Consider the following 21,545-nt stretch of genomic DNA (forward strand, 5'->3'; position numbering starts at 1 on the left):
TTTCTGTCTTTCTCTCCCTGTTTATCTCTCCATTTGATGTGCTGTGTCCTCTCTCTCTTTTATTCCCAACATCATATCTCTGTTCCCCTCTTCTCTCACCTCTCTCTCTCCTTGACTGTCTCGTCTCCATGTTTTATTCTGCCAGGCGTCTTTCTCAATCTGGCTCCCTTACCCCTCTGTCTCACCCATCAATCCCCCTCTTTCTCCTTCATTCCCTTGTTCCTTCTCTCTCTCTTTCTTTCTCTCCATGCCCTTCTTTGATGCACTCAGTCCTGTATTAAAGCTCTTCTCTGCGTAATCTCTCTCTCTCTTTGCCTTTGGCTCCACACACGCTCTCCTCAGATCACGCCTGCTCTCGAGGATTTGCGCCCCCCCCCCCCCGCCCAAACACGTATCCCTGTAGTTTGACTTTGGCACACCTGACTAATGCCGACATGTCCCTGAAGAGCCCGATTAGCTGAACAAGGTGCATCAAAAAAATGCAGGAGTGACTTAGATTTCCATGACCGCAGTTCTTCATGTAGATTATCCCCTTGGATCTTGGATGCCCAGCTTTGCCACATCGGAAGGAAGGCTTTTAAAAAAAAAAAACAAAAAAAAAACATTAGTTGATCTATTTTTTGGCATCGCTCGTCCATCCATCCTCTGTGTCTCCTGCTCGCCCATGGCCCTCCATAGTACCACATGAGCAAAGCCTCAGCGGAGCAGGTACCCCTAGAGGAAGTTGTCTTGCAGTTTGTCAGGAAGTTGACAGACCATGACCTCGCTGTGGCCAGAGTCCGTGAGCATGCGCGCTGTCCGCTGAGGAGTGGTCAGATGACAGCGTGTGCCCCCACTGCCACCACCCACCTCCGCGCAGTGCAGACATGCACCATGGCTCTCGGGCAGCCCGTTTGACAGCCGCGTGGAGTTGGTGATGTCCTTGTGGCTGCGCTGCGAGGAAGCGGGCTTGGATGGGTCCTTGAGGCCTGCGTTGGGGCTGCCCTTGCCCGTGCTGGAGCAGATTTTGTGGCGGAACTGCGCCGTGTCACGACACAGCGACTTGCGGAAGTTGGGCTTGAACAGCAGGTAGACCACGGGATTGTAAATGGTGGAGGACTTGGCAAAGATGGCCGCCAGAGCGAAGGCGAAGGGTGGGATGATGGTGCGGTCCACGAAAGCCGCCCACATAGCAACGATGGCGTATGGGGACCAGGCGCTCAGGAAGCCGATGCACACTGCCACAGACAGCTGTGGAAGAGACATACAAACACATACACACAGGTGAGGGTAAAGGCTACAACACAGACTAGGAACCAAAACATTGTTAGTAGACATTAGGTCTGAATGAATGATTTATTGATTTATTTATTGATTGTTGAATGATTTATTGAACTGATTGGACAAGACATTTCATGAGTAGGGACATCCTTATCCTAATTTCCCCATACAAAGACAAAATCAGACAGTTCTATTTGGAAGCCTCAGGAATCCCTCTATTGTTACAAGCAAGCAATCACTTTTGATCGCTCCAGTGACCTTGTTGTGACCTTTTACCCCTCACCTTGACGATGAGAGTGTGAGCGTTGGTGGTCTTGGTCTGGGGCGAGACATGCTGCTGTACGGCCTGCCGTGAGCCACGCACCGTCAGCAAGATGAAGGTGTAGGAGAGGAAGATGATGGTGCAGGGCACTACGTAGCAGAAGAGGAAGAGGCAGATGATGTACGACATGGCCAGCATGTCGTCGGCTGGTGCATACCAGTCGATGCAGCAGGCTGTGCCATACGGCTCGGGGCCATACTGGCCCCACCTGGCCAAGGGGCCGATGGCGAAGATGGAGGCGTAACCCCACACCCCGGCCACCAGGAGGAGTGCGTGGGCAGAGGAGAACTTGTTCCCTGAGGAGAAACAAATAAGAAAAAGAAGAAGAGGGTCAAGAGTCTGTGGCATAAGTAAGTGGAAGATGAAACATCCTCACAACTTCTAAGTGCCTACCAGTATGATTTCGACCTGCAGTCTTTATCTTTTATCCAGGGCAGTTAATTGTCAGTTAATTGCAGGGCCAGATTACCAGGACCAACTCAGGGTTAAGTGCCTTGCTCAAGGGCACAATGGTAGCAGCCGGGAATTGAACCCATGACTATTCAGGCTTCAGCATGCAAACCCAGCTCCTTGTCTACTACAATACCACCGCAGTCATTTCCTAATCCCACCTCTATCTCTCTCTCCCACTCACGTCATTTATCCTATCTGCATAAAGGACAAAATCCCTAAAAAAGAAGAATAAAATGATGAGGTGAAGATGAGGCTACGCAAATAAGCACTTTTGTAACTGACACCAAATGTGATTATGGTAGTGATTATTTTATCACTCCTGTGAGTGTGCCCTGCCAACGCAGCCAAAGTAAGCGATGTGTCAGACTTCCCTTATTATAGTGGGGAGGCTTGAGTAAATTAGAAAACCAGATGGTGAGAAAAACACAGAAAGACAAAGGAATGTTCCAATAAACTAATAATATCATGAGTAAAAACAGAGGCATTTTTACACTCTGATAGTCTGATAATATTTGCTGGAACGCTCTCTCATTTTCACTACACGTACAGAACAGTACGTGAGGAAAAGCTTTTGCTCCTAGCTCCAACATTCAGTCTCTCCTCAAGTTTTGTGTCAGACATTCTTTTCATCTCTCTCTCTTCCCAGCACTTGCAAATGTATGCACTTTACTAATTTGTTTTCTTGCACTTCAAATTAGCTGGGAAGCGGCCCTCAGCTCAGCCAGGGACCCTGCTGTGAGCCAACAGCACTCTGCTCTCCCTGGCTATGGGCACGACGAGACGATGCGGGATGCTGCACCATAATTATTTATCCTTCCTTCCCATCATGCCCCACTTGCGCTCCCTTCCATCGACGGCATGTTCTCTCTCTTTGCTCTCTCTCTCTCTCTCTCTCTCTCTCTTGTTTCTTACCCACTGCTTATGCATTTCACTGCTTCTTTTTTACTTCCGGGCCCCTTGACAAAAACGGAAGCTGACAGATTTCCAAATGTGTAAACAGAACAAAATGACTAATAGCCCGGGTCTTGTCACTAACCTGGGACCCAGAGGGCCAGGCACAATGATCCACAAAAGCATGGGAGAGCCGATATACAACCAGGTATGGAGGCACAGACAAGGCGGAGGAGGTTAAGGAAGAGGGCATCATATTAGACCAGACAGGGTCAGATGGTTGCTCACAAGCCAGTAGAGATCTGGCTTGAAGTAAAGAAATTACCTTAGAGGAATTGACATTTGTATGGAGGTTTACTGTTGTTATGTAGGTGATTGTTATTATGTATAACAACATGTATTTACATCAGCTGCCCATTGTAATGATGATACACATCAACTACTCTTAGTGACGTGTTGGACTTATGGAAACGCCCCATTGGCAGGCCTTTGTCTGGCCCTTTAATCAGGATAAGGTTTTTTTTTTTTTTAGCCTTTCTGTTAGAACGGCTCTAGCGGGCTCAATCAGGAACTTTAATGGCTAGTTGTGAAGACTTTAGTCAGGTAATAAGATTCTGAAATGAGATGTCATCATTCCTCATAGACAACTCTCTGGACTGCAACTGACGTTTCTTTTTTTTTCTTTCTTTTTTTTTTTAAAGTATATTTTTTGGGCTTTTTTGCCTTTATTTGGACAGGACAGTGGAGAGTGACAGGAAGCAAGTGGGAGAGAGATGGGGTGGGATCAGGAAATGACCGCAGGTCGGATTCGAACCTGGGTCCCCGTGGGCACTCGGGCCCGTATATGGTACAGGCGCTGTAGCCTGCTGCGCCACAGCGCCCCCCCAACTGACGTTTCAGGCTCACAGTTGAACTCTTGCAATGGGTCTATTTTTAGGTTCTATTCTATAGTCCTCTTCTGTCTGCCTTCATTTCTAGGCTTCTATTATATTCTATTGGACAGATTTCTTTGAAGCTCTGTTTTGTTGGCATTAGTGAGGAAACAGAATCTCTCTTGCTTTAAAATGACTCTATGTTAGGCCATTACTGGTTTTGTTGTGGACTTTTGCTCTATGATGGTCTACAGTATGTGCTACCCCACAAGAACAGCATAGTCGTTAGTATTTTCACTATATAGATACATTTGAGCAGTGGTAAAGAGATAGACAGTCTGGACTACGTCCATTATGTTTTTATTCTATTATACAGTTGGGGCAAGTTTTGTGGCAGAGCATTAGCGAAAACAGGAAGGTTACGTCAAGGCGGGGGCTGTGAAATAGGTGAGACCTCTGTCGAAATGAATTTAAATAAACCAATCACATTTCAATTCTGATCTGTCTATCAGCAAATAATTGCAAACATCCCTTTATCGTAAGAATGGGACATTCTACTGTATGTGAAAAAGCCTATCATTACAGTAACACGTCATGGCAGGGTGTCCAAAACAGTATTATGTCATTGTATCATTAAAGTAATGTGTTGAATTGATATTTGCTCAGAGAGGTTTCATGTCATTATTAAAACTAATCACTAATCTCAACTTCATGTGTGACGATTGTTAATTAAATAGGCCTATCTAACCAAACTAACAGTTCAAGTTCAGGAGAATATTAGTGCTCCCACTTTATTAGTAGCCTATATTCCCACCCTCTGTTTCCAATATAAGATAGGCTACACCATTTTGCAGGTAGGATCTAGTAGGCTAATGAGCAAATGATTGCCAGCGCAACTCATGTAATTGAATGTAATATCACATGTTTTGCTCAAACTCATATTGCTATGGATTAGCAAAATAACAGCCTGGTCGGACGTGATACAGTATTTAAAACAGGTCTGAAATGCTACAACCATATTTTCGTGAATTGAATTGCTTGGCAGAGCAGAATATGCTACATATTATTCTTTGAAAAAGTATTCAGATCATATGCGCAACAATATAGAGATTGTAAATGCTACTGTTATATTGTATGACGCATTCCATTTAAAGGTATTGCTCAACACTGCTATTGTTCGGCTTTAACCAAATCTTTTATTAATTAACCCTAGGCCTGACTCTGCCCACTTTGTGCGTCTGACTCGCTCTGGCCACAGTGTGCATGCACTGGCCACATAACACACTGCCAAACTTGCACCCATCATGTTTAATAGAATAACACTGTTTGTTTGTTATGTACTTTACTTTCTTTTATTTATATCTTTATCTGTTCTTTTTTGCTTTTATTAATGGGAAGCACACTGAATTACCCTACCTCTTTTCAAGAACTGTGCCAAATGCCTTGTCTTACCCTTCTCAAATTACTTTCCATAAACGACATTGACTCTTCTTGTGTCTACTAAGACAAAGTACAGTAATTGTCTCTCTTACTGCTGAGAGCATGTACAGAGAGACTTTCTAATGAGGAGACTCAAAGAATCACCCATAGAAATGCATGGGGTTAGTTTGTAACTGCAATCTGGCAGTCGTCTACATATCCCAACCCTTCCTGTATGCCTCCCCATTCATTTGAATAAGAAAATAGTTGCCCAATAAGTGCCCAAAGTGCATTTCAAAGATGGCCGCTGAGTGGGGGGACTTGCCTGTAAGGACATTGACGTACATGGCTAATAGTAGTGAGGGCTTACTATAGTGTTGGAAGCAAACTCTGAGGCAGAATGTACACAGCTAATGGTAGCAAGAGCTTACCATAGTGTGGGAAGCAGACTTTGAGGCAGCAGACAGACGAGAGGGCTGTGAGGTTGGTCAAGCTGCAGAGGCCGAAGAAAACCCCACAGAAGGCGTAGCCTTGGCAGACCACATCTCCAAACAGCCACCTGGACAGGAGACAGCAGCAGAGACAAGGGCAGGACAAGGCATCGTCATCGTCAAGATTCTCAACATATACTGTTGGTTAGATTGGAGTTTTAATATAATATAATTTTATGATAATATAATATAATTGATTTTATTGCAATACATTGGTAATAACATAAACATATTAGCCTAATCCAGACAACAGCTGGTGCCACTATGGACAGATCCATTTTAGAAGTCCTGGAAATTCTGGAATATTTAACCTACCATAATATATCAGGGAAAAAAAAAAACTATTTGCCATACAATTTTCTGATAATAATTTGAATAAAAAGTTTATATATATTCATAATATTTCCGTGTGTGCCTGTATAATGATGAGAGGATATTTGTAAACATTGCTTTAGATAGCACAGCACAACCGACTGTGGCTGAGTTGATGTCATAATGTTTTAATGCTGTTGGCAAATGGCCTACTTTTAAGGGTGATATCAGTACAGAATTGAAAAAGTAGAAGAAACAAATACAAAGACACACACTCATACACACACACACACACACACACACACACACACACATACCCATACATATACCTGTGAGAAAAAGAGGAGGGGATGGCGAGAGGAAAGAGGGTCAAGGTCATTCCAAGGTCACTGACTGACAGGTTGATGATGAAGAACTCGGCCGGCTTCAGCGATGACCTTTTCCGATAGGCTACGAGGAGCAAGACACCATTTCCAAGCAGCGACAGTACACCTGTGTAAGAAAGCATTGCTTAGTTACGCCTTTGGTTATGTCAGTTATTTCACCATATCAACTGACTCCCCAAAGTGTGCTCTGTTCTTCTCTTCAAAACAAGATTTCCATGCCCACCCCCAAGCTACACCCGACATTGATCTAAAGTTTTCAGGCTGAAGTGACTCAAATTCATTTAATAAAAATGTAACCCCTTTGTGCCTTATGTAACAGGATGACAAGGCTGAGACTGGGGCATTTGCAGACTGGTCGCATCTCAGATGAGTTGGCTAGTGAACTTACAAAACACGGCATACACGGTGCCCATAAAGTAGTCATGCTCCATTGAGATTCTGGAAAAAAACAGGGCTATTTCGGAAGCATTTCCCATCTGTAGGAGAGACACAGACAGAGAGGGAGAGAGAGAGAGAGAGAGAGAGAGAAATGCATCAGCAAACCATTGACTGATTAAAATTCATCAACTCAATTTAAATCACAATATTCTGTCTGCCGGTGTGATTGCAATTGATCACATTAACTTTGTTAGTTTTATTCAGTCGGATGCTAAAATGTATAAATCAAAGTTGGCAATGAGAGCAAGATAACATGGGTCTCCTAACACCAAAATGTATTCAAATATGTTGGTGTTCCAGCTTTCCGGAGGCAAAACCACTTCAGTAAACACCCTGTTCACCTTCTGCGCGTCAAATCCATTTTTGCTGACAAACAACAGACTCAAAACGGCCTTTATACAGTAAGAAGTGCACTGCTAGAGATAAGAGGAGAGGTTTTTGATCTTGAGCCAGATAGATGTTGACTCAGGGGACCCATCTGACTGAGGTCTGGGGCAGATCTGTGCCAGATCTAGGCCACATCATAGCCGTGTCCAATCCAAAATTCTGTGTAATCTGAGGACACATTGTTCCTGATGACATCAGAGAGAAAGAGAGGCAGAGAAAGCGAGAGAGAGAGAGAAAGAGAGAGAGAGAGAGAGACGGAAACGTCCCAGGCATCCAACACAGCACCCTGAGCTAATGGCAATCCCTGTGGATTATGGCATAGATGTGAAGTAAATGCAGCCATGGAACAGATTAGAGAGAACAGAAATAGAGAGAAAAGAGGAGTGGAAAAAGCAAAAGAGACAGAGAGAGTAAAAAACAGAGAGAATTGGGGTGCAATGCTTGCAATACACAGTGAAGGGTGTTTTCTATTCATTAGTCTTCAATGATGTGAATTATGTGGGGAAAGAAACAACCAAACAAAGAAGACAAACAATAACAAAACAGAACAAAATGATAAATACATCTGTGTGCATGTGTGCATTTTGGATGTTTTTGCTTATGTCTCTCTCTCTCTCTCTCTCTCTCTCTCTTTCTCAGACAGCGTGTGTGTGTGTGTGTGTGTGTTTGCATATTTGTTTTTAAGTAAGATTGAAGCGAGAACTGTTGCTCTCTCCCAGTCCTGGCAGGTATATGACTAAGCACTTTTTTATGCTGGTGGCAGAACAGCACATTGCCTGCCCTGCACTAGAGAGAGACTGAGAGAGAAAGAGAGGGAGTGTGAGAGACTGAGAGAGAAAGAGAGGTGAAAGAGACTTAGCCTCAGTGTTACCATAAGACGGGGGGGGGGGGGGGGTGCCCCCCCCAAAACCACTTGACAGGGCTAAGAGTCAGCCACATGTCAAAAGAGCTCACTGATAAACAATACTATGCTTGTCTCAGGCCATATAAAACTTGTTTGTAAAGGATAACTTTAAAAGGGGGGGATTCAATGGGAAGAGACAGAAAGAGGTCATTATATTTGAAAAACATGCGTTTAGTCTTAAGTTGACTTTTGTTTTTGCCCGGGGCTCAAACTGTAGTCTTCTGAACTAACAACATGAACTGAAAGTTACACCACGATACAGAGAAATGAAATGGCTGAGGAGACTTTTAAATCAAATATTAATCCCTGGACTGCTTTTAATCTGACACCCTCATACATGCTCATGACTGAAATGTCATCCCAATTGAAATTCACCTCTACACTACTGAATTATTCGGACAGATTGAATCCCATGCAGAGGAAAATACAAGACACACTTTTCTTTTAGGTATTTTCTAAGACAAACAAATGAAAAACAAAATACAGTTTTAGCTAATACTTACGGCACATAGGCTCACGTATCTCATTCCATGTCGGCTTCTCCTTACATCAAGACAAGTTCCATGCCCTAACGTTACAATTCTTGTGTAGAGCCCTTGCTAATTGTCATCATCATCACTGAGATGAGAGTTTAAGTCCACATACCTGTTTTATGCCGACTCTTCACATATGATTGTTTTATGCACCAATAAATTACGTGCTTAAAAGTGTGCTTAAAATCCATGTGCAGACATTTAAGGGTACTACAACCTAAGTTAAGAAAGTCAAAGTTGTGCTTGGTTCAGCCTCATCCAGGCATTATAAATTCAGTATCAGCCATTTCCTTCAGCTTTCTGGCCCACAATTGAGTAAACTGAGATAGTTGGAAGAATGTGGTGTCTTTAAACCAGGCACGCCTACTTTTGTAGTTATACAACAAAAAAATATATATAAAAAAAGAATGCTATGATTTAGAAATCATGTCAACCCTATATTTCATTGAGAATAGTTCCAAGACAACATATCAACTGTTGAATAAGAATTTCTTTTATTGTTTTTTGGAAGAAATATGTTCATTTTAAATGTAATGGCAGCACGTCTCGAAAAAGTTAAGTTAGAGGCATATTTACCTCACCTCTTCATTTAACAACATTCTGTAAATGTTTAAGAACTGAGAAGACCAGTTGCTAGAGTTTTGAGAATGAAATGTGGTCCCATGCCTGCCCAGTATAGGATTTCAGCTGCTCAACAGTCTGGGGTCTTCTTAATCATGTTTTTCGTTCCATGATGCACTCAACTTGACAGGTCTGGACTGCAGACATGCCCTTTTAGCATCTGGACTCTTCCTCTATGAAGAAATACTGTTTAAATATGGGCAGAGTTAATTTTACCATTGTTTTCCTGAAATATTCAAGGTCTTCCCTGAAAAGACATTGTCTAGATGACAGTATATGTTGCTTAAAACATGTGTACATCATTCAGAATTGATTGTGCTGTGCCAGATGTGCTGTAGGCACCTCCACGCCGTCATGGATGCTGGGTTTTTCACTATAACAAGTTGGATACGTTGGATATTCCCTCTCTTCTTTAGCCCATGATTTCCAAAAATAATTGCAAATTTTGATTGGTCTAACCACAGAACCTTTGTTCACTTTACCTCAGTCTATTTTGAATGAGCTCAGGCTCAGATAAGATGATAGTATTTTGGTTTCATGTCTAAATAAAATGTGTTCTTTGCATGGTAGTTTACACTAGCATTTGTGAATGAAGCATTAAACTGTGCTCATAGACAATGGTTATCAGAAGTTTTCCTGAGTCCATACAATGACTTAATAGGTCTAAAAGGTCTTAATGCAGTGCTATCTGAGGCCCAAAAGACCACTGCCATCCTATATTTTTGTTCAGCCCTGTCCCTTGTTTTAAAGATTTCTCTGGATTATCTGAATATTTGAATTTGATTTGGTATTATGTACTGTAGATGATGAAATCCTCAAATCCTTAGGGTTGACATGATTTGTAAATCATAGCATTCTTCTCTTATTCACATTTTACAAAGTTGTGTAAGTTTGTTTTGTATACGAACTTTTTGTTTTGAATGTGCCCCCTAAACTCATTAGTTGTTGCTGGCCCCCAACTCCCAATATATATAAAAAAACATTTAAATGTGCGCGCAATATGAATTAATGGCTTTTATGTCTAGCCCCCATCATGTCCTTATCCATTTCTTCCCTGTCTCTGTCCTCCTTCTCCTGCCTGGTACTGGACTGCCCAGCCTGTGCTCTTTCTCCCCTCTCTTCTCCTCCTCCTTCTTCTCCTCCTCCTTCTCCTCCTCCAGCACTCTCCCTCAATTGTTGCAGCAGCCACTATCCAGCAACATCCAAACACATAGGCATAAGTAGGCCTACTGTATACTCACTGCATGAATTTAATAGGCTTTCCTACACAAGGGAAGCTTATTTTTAGTCAAAATTGAGATATACTTCCCTTCCAGGCAAGGGTCCTGTAGTCATCCTGGCAATACTGCAGTTCGTTGTAGCTTAAATAGCCTACTAAAGCCTTCATACTGACTTTTGGTGATAATTTGCAAATGTAGCCTAATAATCTACACAGAATCAGAGTCTGATTCTGTGTAGATTATTATGACCGCTGCGCAGCGAAGCGGCGGTCATATAGGTTTAGTCAGATTTTTTTTTTATCTTTTCTTTTTCGCATGGCCAAATTTCTGTCAAGGATTCCCGGGACACTGAAAGACCGGGGTACACGAAACTTGGTGGGCATGTAACCCCACATGGATAGCATGGAACCATCTTTTTCTGTGAATATCGAGAACCGTAGGGTTTAAGAGGACCATTTTTTTTTGTATGTTGATCTCAAGGGGCTATGTCAACCCATTCCATAACCACTCATTTCATGTATAGCGCCCCCTAGTTAAACACAAAAAAGTAGAAATTAGGTGTTGTAATCGCAGGTATCTGTGACCTAACATAGTCAAAACTGCAAGAAATTGGAAGTGTAGGATCATTATGACACCCTCTGAATGCACGCCAAGTTTCGTGGAATTCCATTCATGGGGGGCCACACAATAAATGAATTTATGTTACTATACACCAACTGGCATGTAGGTGGCCGGAGACAGTTTTCTGTGAATATCTCGAGAATATCTGGACATTTTATCATAACTCGGTTGCCGCTTTTGGTCGAATCAGTGACGCATGCACGTCACGTCAAAACCAGGCCATTTTCGTGGGTTTATCACTAGGTGGCAGTCTCGCCAGGTCTCGCTGATCACTTCCCGGAAAGTCTCGTCCTCCTCATCAGTTTATACAAGTAAGTAACAGGCAACACTTCATATTTCATGAAAGACATCATATCTCCATTTCTAGAAAAAAAACAGCGATTTTGATGAAAACTAGCAACTGTTTAGCTTGGGATTTCTCAGGAACAGAGGCGTGTAGAAATACACGGTTTGCACCCACCGAGAGCTTAAAGTCTCACCTTTTAAACAAGCCATTGTATGTGTTCATAGCTACAACACAGAATATGCTGTGGCTGTACAAAAATCATCAACAATGGTCTTGATTGCTGGCACTCTAGGACAAAGCTCCCGAAAACAGCTTGGCATTCAATGAGTTAAAAAGCAAAAAAATTAGGTATTTTCATCACAATATCTCTGGCTGACATGATCAAAACTACACAAATAATTTATGTGTACATTTAGTGACCATACACCAACAGAGTTTTCTGTGAATATCTTGAGAACCGTAGGGCCTAGGATGACCAATTTTTTTCGTATGTTTGCCTCCAGGGGTCATGTTAGCCCATTCCATATGCACACATGTGATTAAACAGATACACACGCACACACATACAGTACATTCACAGTAATCATACGTATGACACATACTCACACAGTAGACATATGTACGCATGCATGCAGATGCACAAACACAGGCACATACGTAGGCACACACACAAGCACGCACACACACACACACACACACACACCCACACACATAAACATAAACATGTACACGCGCACATGCACACAATTCAAGAATTTCTCAGAATTATGAACAGGCAAGATGGGGGTGGCGTTGTATAAAATGAATTTTACATGTGAAATCTATGAACTAATCATGTTTTGGTACTTGTTGTCAAGCAGATACCAGTAAGAATTGAGTGTGGATAATGCAATTTAGTGAGACAGTTAGAATCATATATGCCTTTCAGCGTGATTTATTTTTGTGGGAAAAATATGCTGGACTGGGCGGTCATATTTTGTACCGCTCTGCGGTACATCTAGTTATAGGCTACATTTACATTTACAATGCAGCAAACTTATTTAAGTTTACCATTAAACCATTGATCAAATCTCAGCACTGGCTATTACCAGCATAAATGTTACCTTTAATATGGGCAATTATCATACCTCCCTCGTCCTCCTCATCTCTCCTCACTGTTCCTTTCCCTCTGCCTCTGTTCAGGAAGAATTGTCTGATGTCCATCTCTGAATAGTTTATCAGAAGGCTATGTTTAGTTTTACAGTAGGACAGCTTCACAAACAGTATAGGCTACTTTTACAGGACTCTCTCTTCAGTATACGTATAAATCATTATTAATTGTCCGCATGTGTGCATGCAGTCTACGCATGGTGTGAGTCTGTGTGTGAGGGAGAGAGCACAAGCTGGTAAACTGTTGCTAAATGTAGGCTACAACGCTAAGCATTGAAAGACAGAATTATGTGGGCAACATTTTCTAACAGCGATCAACTTGTCATTTTTTCTGTCAAACAAGTTGTGAATTTGTTGTAACATTAAAACAGGGGACGACTTACGTTGTGCTCAAAGTGATATAAAGGTGTTTGAGTCGTGACTCACTCGGATCTTTCACCTGTTAGTACGGTGTCTTGTGTAATTCCACTGGATTTTCTTGTAAAAATTGATTTTTTTGCATATTTTGCTAGTATAGAGTCTAAGGAACAAGATTTTTTTTGTCTTCAAATTTTCACGATCCATTTTCACACTTAGATGACATGATCATTTATATAATGCATAATTAAGACTGGGACTACTATCGCTTGGGGGTCAAATGTGAGAAAACACTGGTAAAGAGGGTATTCTGCCTAATTTCTGGGTGCTGATTCTGAATATCATATTTACTTAGCTGATTTTTTAGTTTTAAACCTGCTAATTAGCATTTGCGGCCTAAAAGGGTCAGAGCAGGCTTTACTTTCTGAGGAAGCTGAGATCCTTCAATGTATGCAACAGACTCCTGCAGATGTTCTACCAGTCTGTCATGTCTGTCCCCAGGGCCATCCAGTTGTTCAACACCACACAGAAGGACACCCAGAAAGAGATCATCATAGGTGACTGGACTGCATAATCAACCTTCCCACACCTGCACGCTCATCTGCACTTTTTTTTCCTGCTGCTGATACGCCAACTCCACCCCCACTGTGTGTGTGTGTGTGTGTGTGTGTGCGTGTGTGGGAGTGTGTGTGTTCACCCCGATTTCTTCCTGGACTATGCATAGTGACACTTTGAGACACCTGGACACTTTGAACACTTTTTCCACTTTTTCCAGACTCTTTTTAGCTGCTCTTTGCTATGTACCACTGAGCTGTGGCACATGTGATGAACCACTTTTTTCTTCTCATCACAACCACAGCTGTGTGTGTGTGTGTGATGTGTGTGTGTGTGGGTGTGTGTGTGTGTGTGTGTGTGTGTGTGTATGTGTGAGAGATCTGACTTTGGCTAGATGTATGTAAGTGTGTGCTGTATGGTGAATATATGTGCAATGATGTGTGTAATGTCTGTGTTTGTTTATTCTGTATGTATGTATGCTACTGGACACCTTAATTTCCCTCGGGATTAATAAATGATACTCTACTCTACTCTCTCTACTCTAAAACTGGCCTCCATAGGCAACATAGAACGGGTGAATAGGGTAAAAAATTTAACTCCTTGATATTTTTATGAAACTTTACTTTTATGTATAGTTATGTAGAGACAATATTTTTTTGCATTACAAGTTTTCTGAAAATATATGTTTAGGGATGTAATTTAACAATATCTCATTAATTATGCACTAATTTGCATACATTTCAATTACAGACATCTGAATATTGGATAGTTAACATTGAATGTAGTCACGTTCAGGTTTGCCTTCAGAAATGTTTCTGGATTCAGAGCCAGTCCTAGGTTATGCCGATTTTAGTCGTCCCTTTATCTTAGAGACGGATGCAAGCCATGCAGGATTGGGGGCAGTTCTGTCACAGAAGGATGGGTTACAGCGACCAATAGCCTTTGCTAGCCGGGGCGGGGGAGGAACATGTCAAATTATAGTGCCATGAAAGTCAAACTCCTTGCAGTCAAGTGGGCAATCACGGAAAAAAATGGCAGGTATCTCCTGGGCAACACGTTCACCGTGTACACTGACAACAATCCCCTCCAATACCTGCAGTCAGCAAAACTGGGCGCTCTGGAACATTGCTGGGTTTCTCAGCTTGCCCTCTATATTACAACATCTTGAGCTGATCTGATGCCAACATCCAAGACTCTTGGATGACAGAATCTTGTATGGTGGACACCATCCCTGGTCGAACCAATAGAGACCTGAAAGTCCTGCAAGGGACTGTTCCCTGTATTTCCAGATACCTGTGGTTTTGGTGACAGGGACGACTACATACCCGTTAAGACAAGTGGAGTGAACCAAGGGAAGTCCGCAGTTGATAAAGCAGTGGTCCCAGATACAGGAAATTGATGAGACCTTCCACCGAGCGATCCAGGCTCCTCCTTCCAGGGATCCAGTGCTGCAGCTTTTACTGCCAAAGGTGTTGCGAGTCGAAGTGCTCACTAGCCTACACAACAACCATGGCCATTTGGGGGTGGACAGGACCACAGATTTGATATGACAGAGGTGCTACTGGCCCCAGATGTGGCATGAGGTGCAAAAGTGGTGTTCTGAGTGTGAGCACTGTGTGGTTGCTAAAGCAAGACAACCCAAGCCAGAACCTTTTTGGGAAATATGTTAGCCACTAAGCCTTTGTAGATAATCTCCATTGACTTTACTCTCTTGGATTGGGCTAGCACAGGACAAGCGAATGTTCTGGTAGTCACAAATGTTTTCCCAAAGGTTACCCAGGCCTTTCTCACCCCTGATCAGAGAGCTTCCACCGTAGCTAAGATTCTAACTGAGAGATGATTCTATTTAGATAGATAGATAGATAGATAGATAATAGTATAGTCAATGAAAAAATATGTGTGGTCAGTTGCATGATTGCTATTTAAATGGCACTAAAAATGATATGATGCCACTGACCAAGAAAACTGTAAAGTCAAAGGTGCATGTAATCCACAGCTATTTGGAAGGTGCACTCATAGATATTAGAAAGCTAGATACCGCATTGGGCTTCAGAACATACCTAAATATCTCCACCATCATGGTGGGGGCAATGATCACTGGAGGCCAATTAAGGAACAGGTGTCTCTGATGCTGTCAAGTGTTGCCCATAGACAGTAGATGTTTGCCCCCAGCAATATGGCGGCGGTGTATGTGTATGCCACCTAATAGAGCTTGATGGACAATGCGGCATCTAGCTTTCTCATATGGGTGCACTGTCACGAAATGTAACAATTGGCGAGACATTAGCAATGAGTCCCAGGCAACATGACTGGTCTGCTTGGATGAATGTCCTTAGGATTTTTATCATTTGAATGTTATTAGGGTAAGTGTTGCCTTTTTTCAGGCTGTTTTCGTTTGTAACCCCTTGTCCGTCAATTCATCAGGTCCCTTTACAGTATCAAGCACCATGGAGTCTGCATTCATAATCTAGGTGCTTGATTTTTTGCACCCATGGAAAGAGACCTGATGAAACCAATGAATATTGAAAGTCAACTAAGTGTAAGACTTTGTTTTGTCGTTGCCTACGAGTTCAAATTATAGGCGATTGCAGATGCCTGTAGACTATACTCTGCTTGTCACACACTTTTTAGCAAAGCAAGCTTTAGTGGAATCCTGCTGTTGCAAGCAGATTCCTTCCTTCACTCGACATCAAAATACCAACACACTGTTTGATTTTGCGCTCCTTGCTCTTATGGCAATGGGAATGGCACATGTCACTCTCATTGGTTTAATGGATGCTATGCCCAAAACACACCTATGACTAATTAAGAAACATAAGAACTCTCACTTTTGAACTATGCACTTGGTGCACAGACCATTTTTACCACTGTCAAGATACCATATGTCATTCAAACAGCCTGAATATTGTATTGACATAAAAGATGTGGTGACCCTTTGATTGTTTCTGGAGGGAAATTTCAATATGGCAGGCCCCTGAATGTTACTGTTAAAGCTTACTTAAGCAGTTTATACAATCAGCAATTCTCTAGCAAAAACCAGAAGAGGGAGAAATCCTCACCATCGCCCCCTACAAATCGCACCCTGCTCACATCTAAAGACAAGTAATAGAGTTTTAAGTCACAGACTATGATTTTGCAATGACTATGGATCTTGCAGGGTCACTATTTACAAGACTGCAACTAGATTCCTTTAAATTATTACCCATCATGCAATAGATATCAACAGGAACTGAAATGATAGCTTAGGCTACTAAACTCAAAGTAATTTTTTCGTGTAGTTTTGTCTTTGTCAACGTTGTTGGAACTACAGTGTTTGAACGTCGGAGGTAGCGAATTGCGACACAGGTACGATGCTTTCTGGAAACAGGTGTAACAATGTCGCTGTTTGGTCGCAAGTTGCGTCGTACCATGGTGGTTGAGCAACGTCGTTGCTAACTTTTCTAGAAACGACCCCCTGTTCTGGAAATACGTGCATTAACCCACTCGACCGTCAGACAACGCTATCTGCTTCGAGTAGGCCACTGGTTGCTGTGGCACAGTCTTGAGTGACCGAATTCGTTTTCCTTTGTCATATGAATGCTGTCATTTTGTTAACATTACTGTTAAAGAGATGCTGTAGGCAAAGGCTATATTTCAACCTCGCTAGTGTAGTAAAAAAAATCAGAACTATTTACAAGGTTTCTGGGCAGCATATTTATGTTGTTAGCAAGCAAACTTCTCATGACTGCTGACAAAGTAGCCTACTGCCAGCTGACGAAGCTCTCGTTTTAAAACATTACTGAGAGACAGGCACTGTACAATCAAGAAATCCTGCCACTGAATCCAAAACTATGTTTAACATTATGTACAAAGCTTATAGGCTACAGTGGACTAGCATGTTGCAGGGGCTGCTAAAAACACAGAGAAACAACACACTGAAAACTCGGCCAATCACAGCCCTTGCTGTCGAACGCTCCATCCGGTTTGACCGCGGAACGCCACAGCGGACTTACGGTACAGATCCACTAGCACTTCACTTCATTTTGTCGTGTCGCATTCCACTCTAGTCCTATGGGTGACGTCAAGCGACTTTAACGCGCCCGCAAAGCATTCCGGGAAGGCAGCGCTGCATTTGAAAATATGTCGCGCGTCAAAAAGCTGGCCGATGCCCATCTTTATGCAAATTAATCCGTTGAACGCGAGGCGACTATCCAATGAAAGGACGAGGTTGTAGGTCCTTTGTTCTACCACAACGGTGCCTGTGAAACTTTGGTTCCGCTTACAAGACAAATAATGTTTTAACAATCTCTTCCACGACCACCTAGTAGTCCATAAAACAAACGAAACTAGGATTTGGATGAATATATTGACTGTTGGTGTTTCTGGTGAGGATTTGAGATTGCATTGAGTAGTTTAAATAAAACAAGATTTCAAAATGGCTTGCATAGTTTGTTTAGGCTATTAATGTGTTGTATACTATTAAGTACATGCCTAAAATTGTGGTCCATTTGTGGAAAAACACTTAAGATACGTTAAAACGAACTGAATATGAGCTGGTAACTGACATTTTAAACAAAATGCCCACACACGACTGAACGAGGGGAGGCAGCGCGACCACATGCGTATGTCGTGTCGTGCAAGTGGATCGGTACCGTTGTGCTGCCCCCAAGCGGCTGCAGTTGTACTTACATTTCACCCAGCTGCGTGAATCACCTTGATCATGAATGAAGTGTCAATTTTTAACCAGTACCCACTGTAGATGTTAATAGGGTAATTAGAGAAGCTTGACACATTTCAAACCTCCTTTCCCAACATGTTCTAGCCTACTTTACTGTGGTTACTAAGTTTAAGCTAAATTGTATTACAATATTTTTGTTGCATTTATAACACCCAATGTAGGCTATAAAAATACCAGTTTAGTTTTCTAATACCTACATGAACTAACTGCTTACTGCATAATAAAAGATAACCAAACAAGACTTGACTCGTTCATATTTTATTTGCAGAATGAACAAGGCAAAAGGAACAGATAGCTTATACATGACATTGGAGTTTTCCCTCCAGTAAACGGCACTGAAGTAGTCTAATATGCTTAATGTGCTTAAGTCATCATTTCAAACTTTCTTAACATACTCTGGTTTACAATCACTTTACTTAAATGGTTTTTACTTGAGAGAACATTATTTGTAAGAATAATGGCTAAATATGCTTTGCTTTAATTGTGATAAGCTCACATGGTAACACTTTACTTGACGGGTGAGTTCATAACACATTCATAGCAGCTGTCATAAACTGCACATAAAGCATTCATGACTGTTTCATGAGACATGACTCAACATTCATACCAAACCTTTAATTAATGTGGAAGACAGAACGATGAGAACTTGTCAAAGTAAAAGTCCAAAGTCGCAAAGCAGCATTGCCATTTTTGTTCCAAACCTCTTACCTGATCACGTCACATCGGAGTCAATGGGCTATACTCCAGTGCCAAAAAGACAGAACATGGTCAAGCAAATAATTTTTGTTTCATAAAAATGTATTTGTTTTATGATGTAACCTTTGCAGATGATTTATCATCTTTTGCTACTGGGAATGTCCAACTGTTCCAGGTTACACAAATACGGGTCAGCTGAATGTAGGCTAGTTTACCTCCCAGTGTTAAACTCAGTGATTACGAATACTTCACAACTTGTATATGTAGCTGGGTAGCTTGTGCTTTCCCTGTTTCCCTCTGGCAGCTGCCAGATTGGAGGTGGGTACGTTAATGAAGGGGGCGGCCCCTACATTGAGTATATTTATACGGCTAGATATCAGCTGACAGTGCGTCTTCCGTTCTCCCATTGTCGCTGGAGGAGCTAGCTTCCGTGTTTGGGTGGCTTGTGGGCAGTTTGGTTTGGCCTTGCTGGAGCTAGGTTTACTGCTTGGGTCTCTTGCATCGTTCTACTACAAGAGCGCATCTTCGCTTGGCAGTGGACTGTTTGCACGTCCAGCCTTGGGCGTTTATTCACTGGAATCGTGCCATTAAGCATTTTTCGGTAGCCCTTTCTGTCATGTTCTTGGATTAGCTGTGCTTCCAGATGGTGAAGTTTAACTGAAGCCTGTGCGGTGCTCCAGATTGTGGCTGCACATAGGCCTCGCCGCTGCTGCTTTGTTTCCACATAAATTCTACCGTAGGCTAACCTTTGCTGTCCAGTCAGGTAGCTTCCCCCCCGGCCGTGCCACCTGGGAAGCCGCTTGCCGTACAGTATACTGTGTATTCTATGTGTTATGACTGCATGTTCTAACGTGTCCAAATGATACTGGGCTAGACTGTACTCGCCTCTATCACCACCGCCTGTTGCTATATGGTTTAGGCCTACTTTTGTGTCCATTGTCTTCACGCTGTGTGTTTTGTTTGTTTATTTTCTTTTTTTCATTTCACTCTCCTAAATAGGAGAGTTGACTGTATGTGTGCGTGTGTGTGCGCGTGGTTGGGGTGCATGTGCTTGTGAGTGTGTGAGTGTGTGTGTCTGCGGTTGAGGTGCATGCTTGTGTGTGTTCGTCTGCGGTTGAGGTGCATGCTTGTGTGTGTTCGTCTGCGGTTTAGGGTGCATGTGCATGTGTGTGTGCGTGGGCCTTGGAATCTTGTGATTGTGTCTTGCAGTGGACCATTGGGGCAGTATGCAGGGACCTCCCGCCTAGTACTAAGTGGAAGGCCCAGGGCTCTGTGTGCATAAAAGCTAAGTGTCCTAAACATTGTTGTATGCTATGTCCAACTAGCCATTTTGTGACCTCCCTGCCCTCACTAAACATTGTTGCCCTTCTCTTTTTCTCTCCCTTGGTGTGTGTGGAAGACAGGAGCTGTTTGACCTCGAGCAGTGGGTCGGTGGTGGAGCCCTTTCCTCACTGGTCTTCTATTTTGTGCACATCCAGGGTTTTTCTTTTTTTCTTTTGTATTTTGCTCTTGCTGTATTCACGTGTGGTGTGGTTTTGGACCCGTCCCCCTCCTCTTCAGTCTACCCCTGCCGTGGTAAGCTACAGTCCTGTTCTCCCCACACTATCCAGCTGAGTAGTCTCTCCGGGCCCTGCGCCCCCATGGTCCACACATCTTATAACATCTTATAACTGCTCATATCCGCTTGTTTTAAGGAGTGATCACTCTGTTAGTACTTTGTCAATCTCTTAATAAAAAGACTTGTATTTTTTTGTAAATCACGTCTTCAGTCTTTTGATGTATGCAAACCTGTGTCATTGGTTGAGAGTAACCACCCTTTAAAACTAAACTTCTTGGGGCGCAATCCCCTAGATGGCGTAGTCGTCTAGAATCAATAACCCCTCAGCTCTGCCACATATAGTAAAGTGACATTTGATGTAAACTTCATAAGATATTCATGAAATATTTACAAAGGCTGGAGAGATTAAATTAATGGTCACATACAAAATCGAACAAATACGATGTTGGACTTTTATTTTGACAAGTCATAATTCTGTCTTCCACATTCATGAAAGGTTTGGTATGAATGTTGAGTCATGTCTCATGAAACAGTCATGAATGCTTTATGTACAGTTTATGACAGCTGTTATGAATGTGTTATGAACTCACCCAGCAAGTAAAGTGTTACCGCTTACATTGTCTCAAATCCAAAGAGGAGGATGAGGGGTCTGCTACTCCACTTCCTGGTGTGATAGTTTCTGAAACTGAGGGCCATGTGTTTCACAACGTTAAGATGCTTCTACTATGTTGACATGATATGTACCGATGAGCTACCAAGCTACCTATGACATTGATTATTTAAAATTAAACATGTTTCAAATTAGGCTATTATAATGGTGAGTTAGTGTTGATATATTTAGCCTTTACCTCAGATTGCATGTATTATCATTTGAAAGTACATGTTATGCTCTTTCAATGGGTTGTCTCTGTTCATTTTAGCACTAATGGTTGTGGAGATATTCATGGAGTTTAACACCATGGATTTTGTTTTTTTTCAGTTTGTGCTCACCTTTTTTTGAAAAGAAGTCAGTTACCAATTGTTTCCCCTCATTTTGTTTTCTCCTTCTCCTGTCTTTCCTTTCTTTTTGGTAGCCTGATTGGCATTCTTTGAGAAAG

The 21,545-nt window shown here is 42.3% G+C and overlaps 1 protein-coding gene across 1 annotated transcript; it reads right to left on the bottom strand.

Moving 5' to 3' along the window:
- Positions 1-662: 662 nt before the first annotated feature.
- On the bottom strand, positions 663-6,882 carry opn7c (opsin 7, group member c). Its single transcript, XM_076276746.1, has 5 exons — positions 6,795-6,882; positions 6,350-6,512; positions 5,649-5,776; positions 1,544-1,878; positions 663-1,230 (listed from the first exon to the last, which is right to left on the bottom strand). The coding sequence occupies exons 1-5, from the start codon at positions 6,880-6,882 to the stop codon at positions 715-717; spliced, it is 1,230 nt and encodes a 409-aa protein (XP_076132861.1). The 3' UTR covers positions 663-714.
- Between the last annotated feature and the right edge of the window lie 14,663 nt (positions 6,883-21,545).

Source organism: Alosa pseudoharengus, unplaced genomic scaffold (assembly GCF_046254945.1).
Source record: "Alosa pseudoharengus isolate Yale_2024_CS ecotype anadromous, Long Island Sound unplaced genomic scaffold, YU_APseudo_1.1 YU_APseudo_1.1_scf_9, whole genome shotgun sequence".
In the NCBI taxonomy this organism is placed as follows: domain Eukaryota; kingdom Metazoa; phylum Chordata; class Actinopteri; order Clupeiformes; family Clupeidae; genus Alosa; species Alosa pseudoharengus.

Excerpts from the sequence above, each read along its gene's own strand:
- opn7c (XM_076276746.1), bottom strand. The coding sequence starts at position 6,882 with ATGGGAAATGCTTCCGAAATAGCCCTGTTTTTTTCCAGAATCTCAATG. Across the intron at positions 5,777-6,349 it reads CCCTCCTCTTTTTCTCACAG|GTGGCTGTTTGGAGATGTGG; the intron begins GTATATGTATGG and ends TCTCCTGTCCAG. Across the intron at positions 1,879-5,648 it reads AGTCTGCTTCCCACACTATG|GGAACAAGTTCTCCTCTGCC; the intron begins GTAAGCTCTTGC and ends GTTTCTCCTCAG.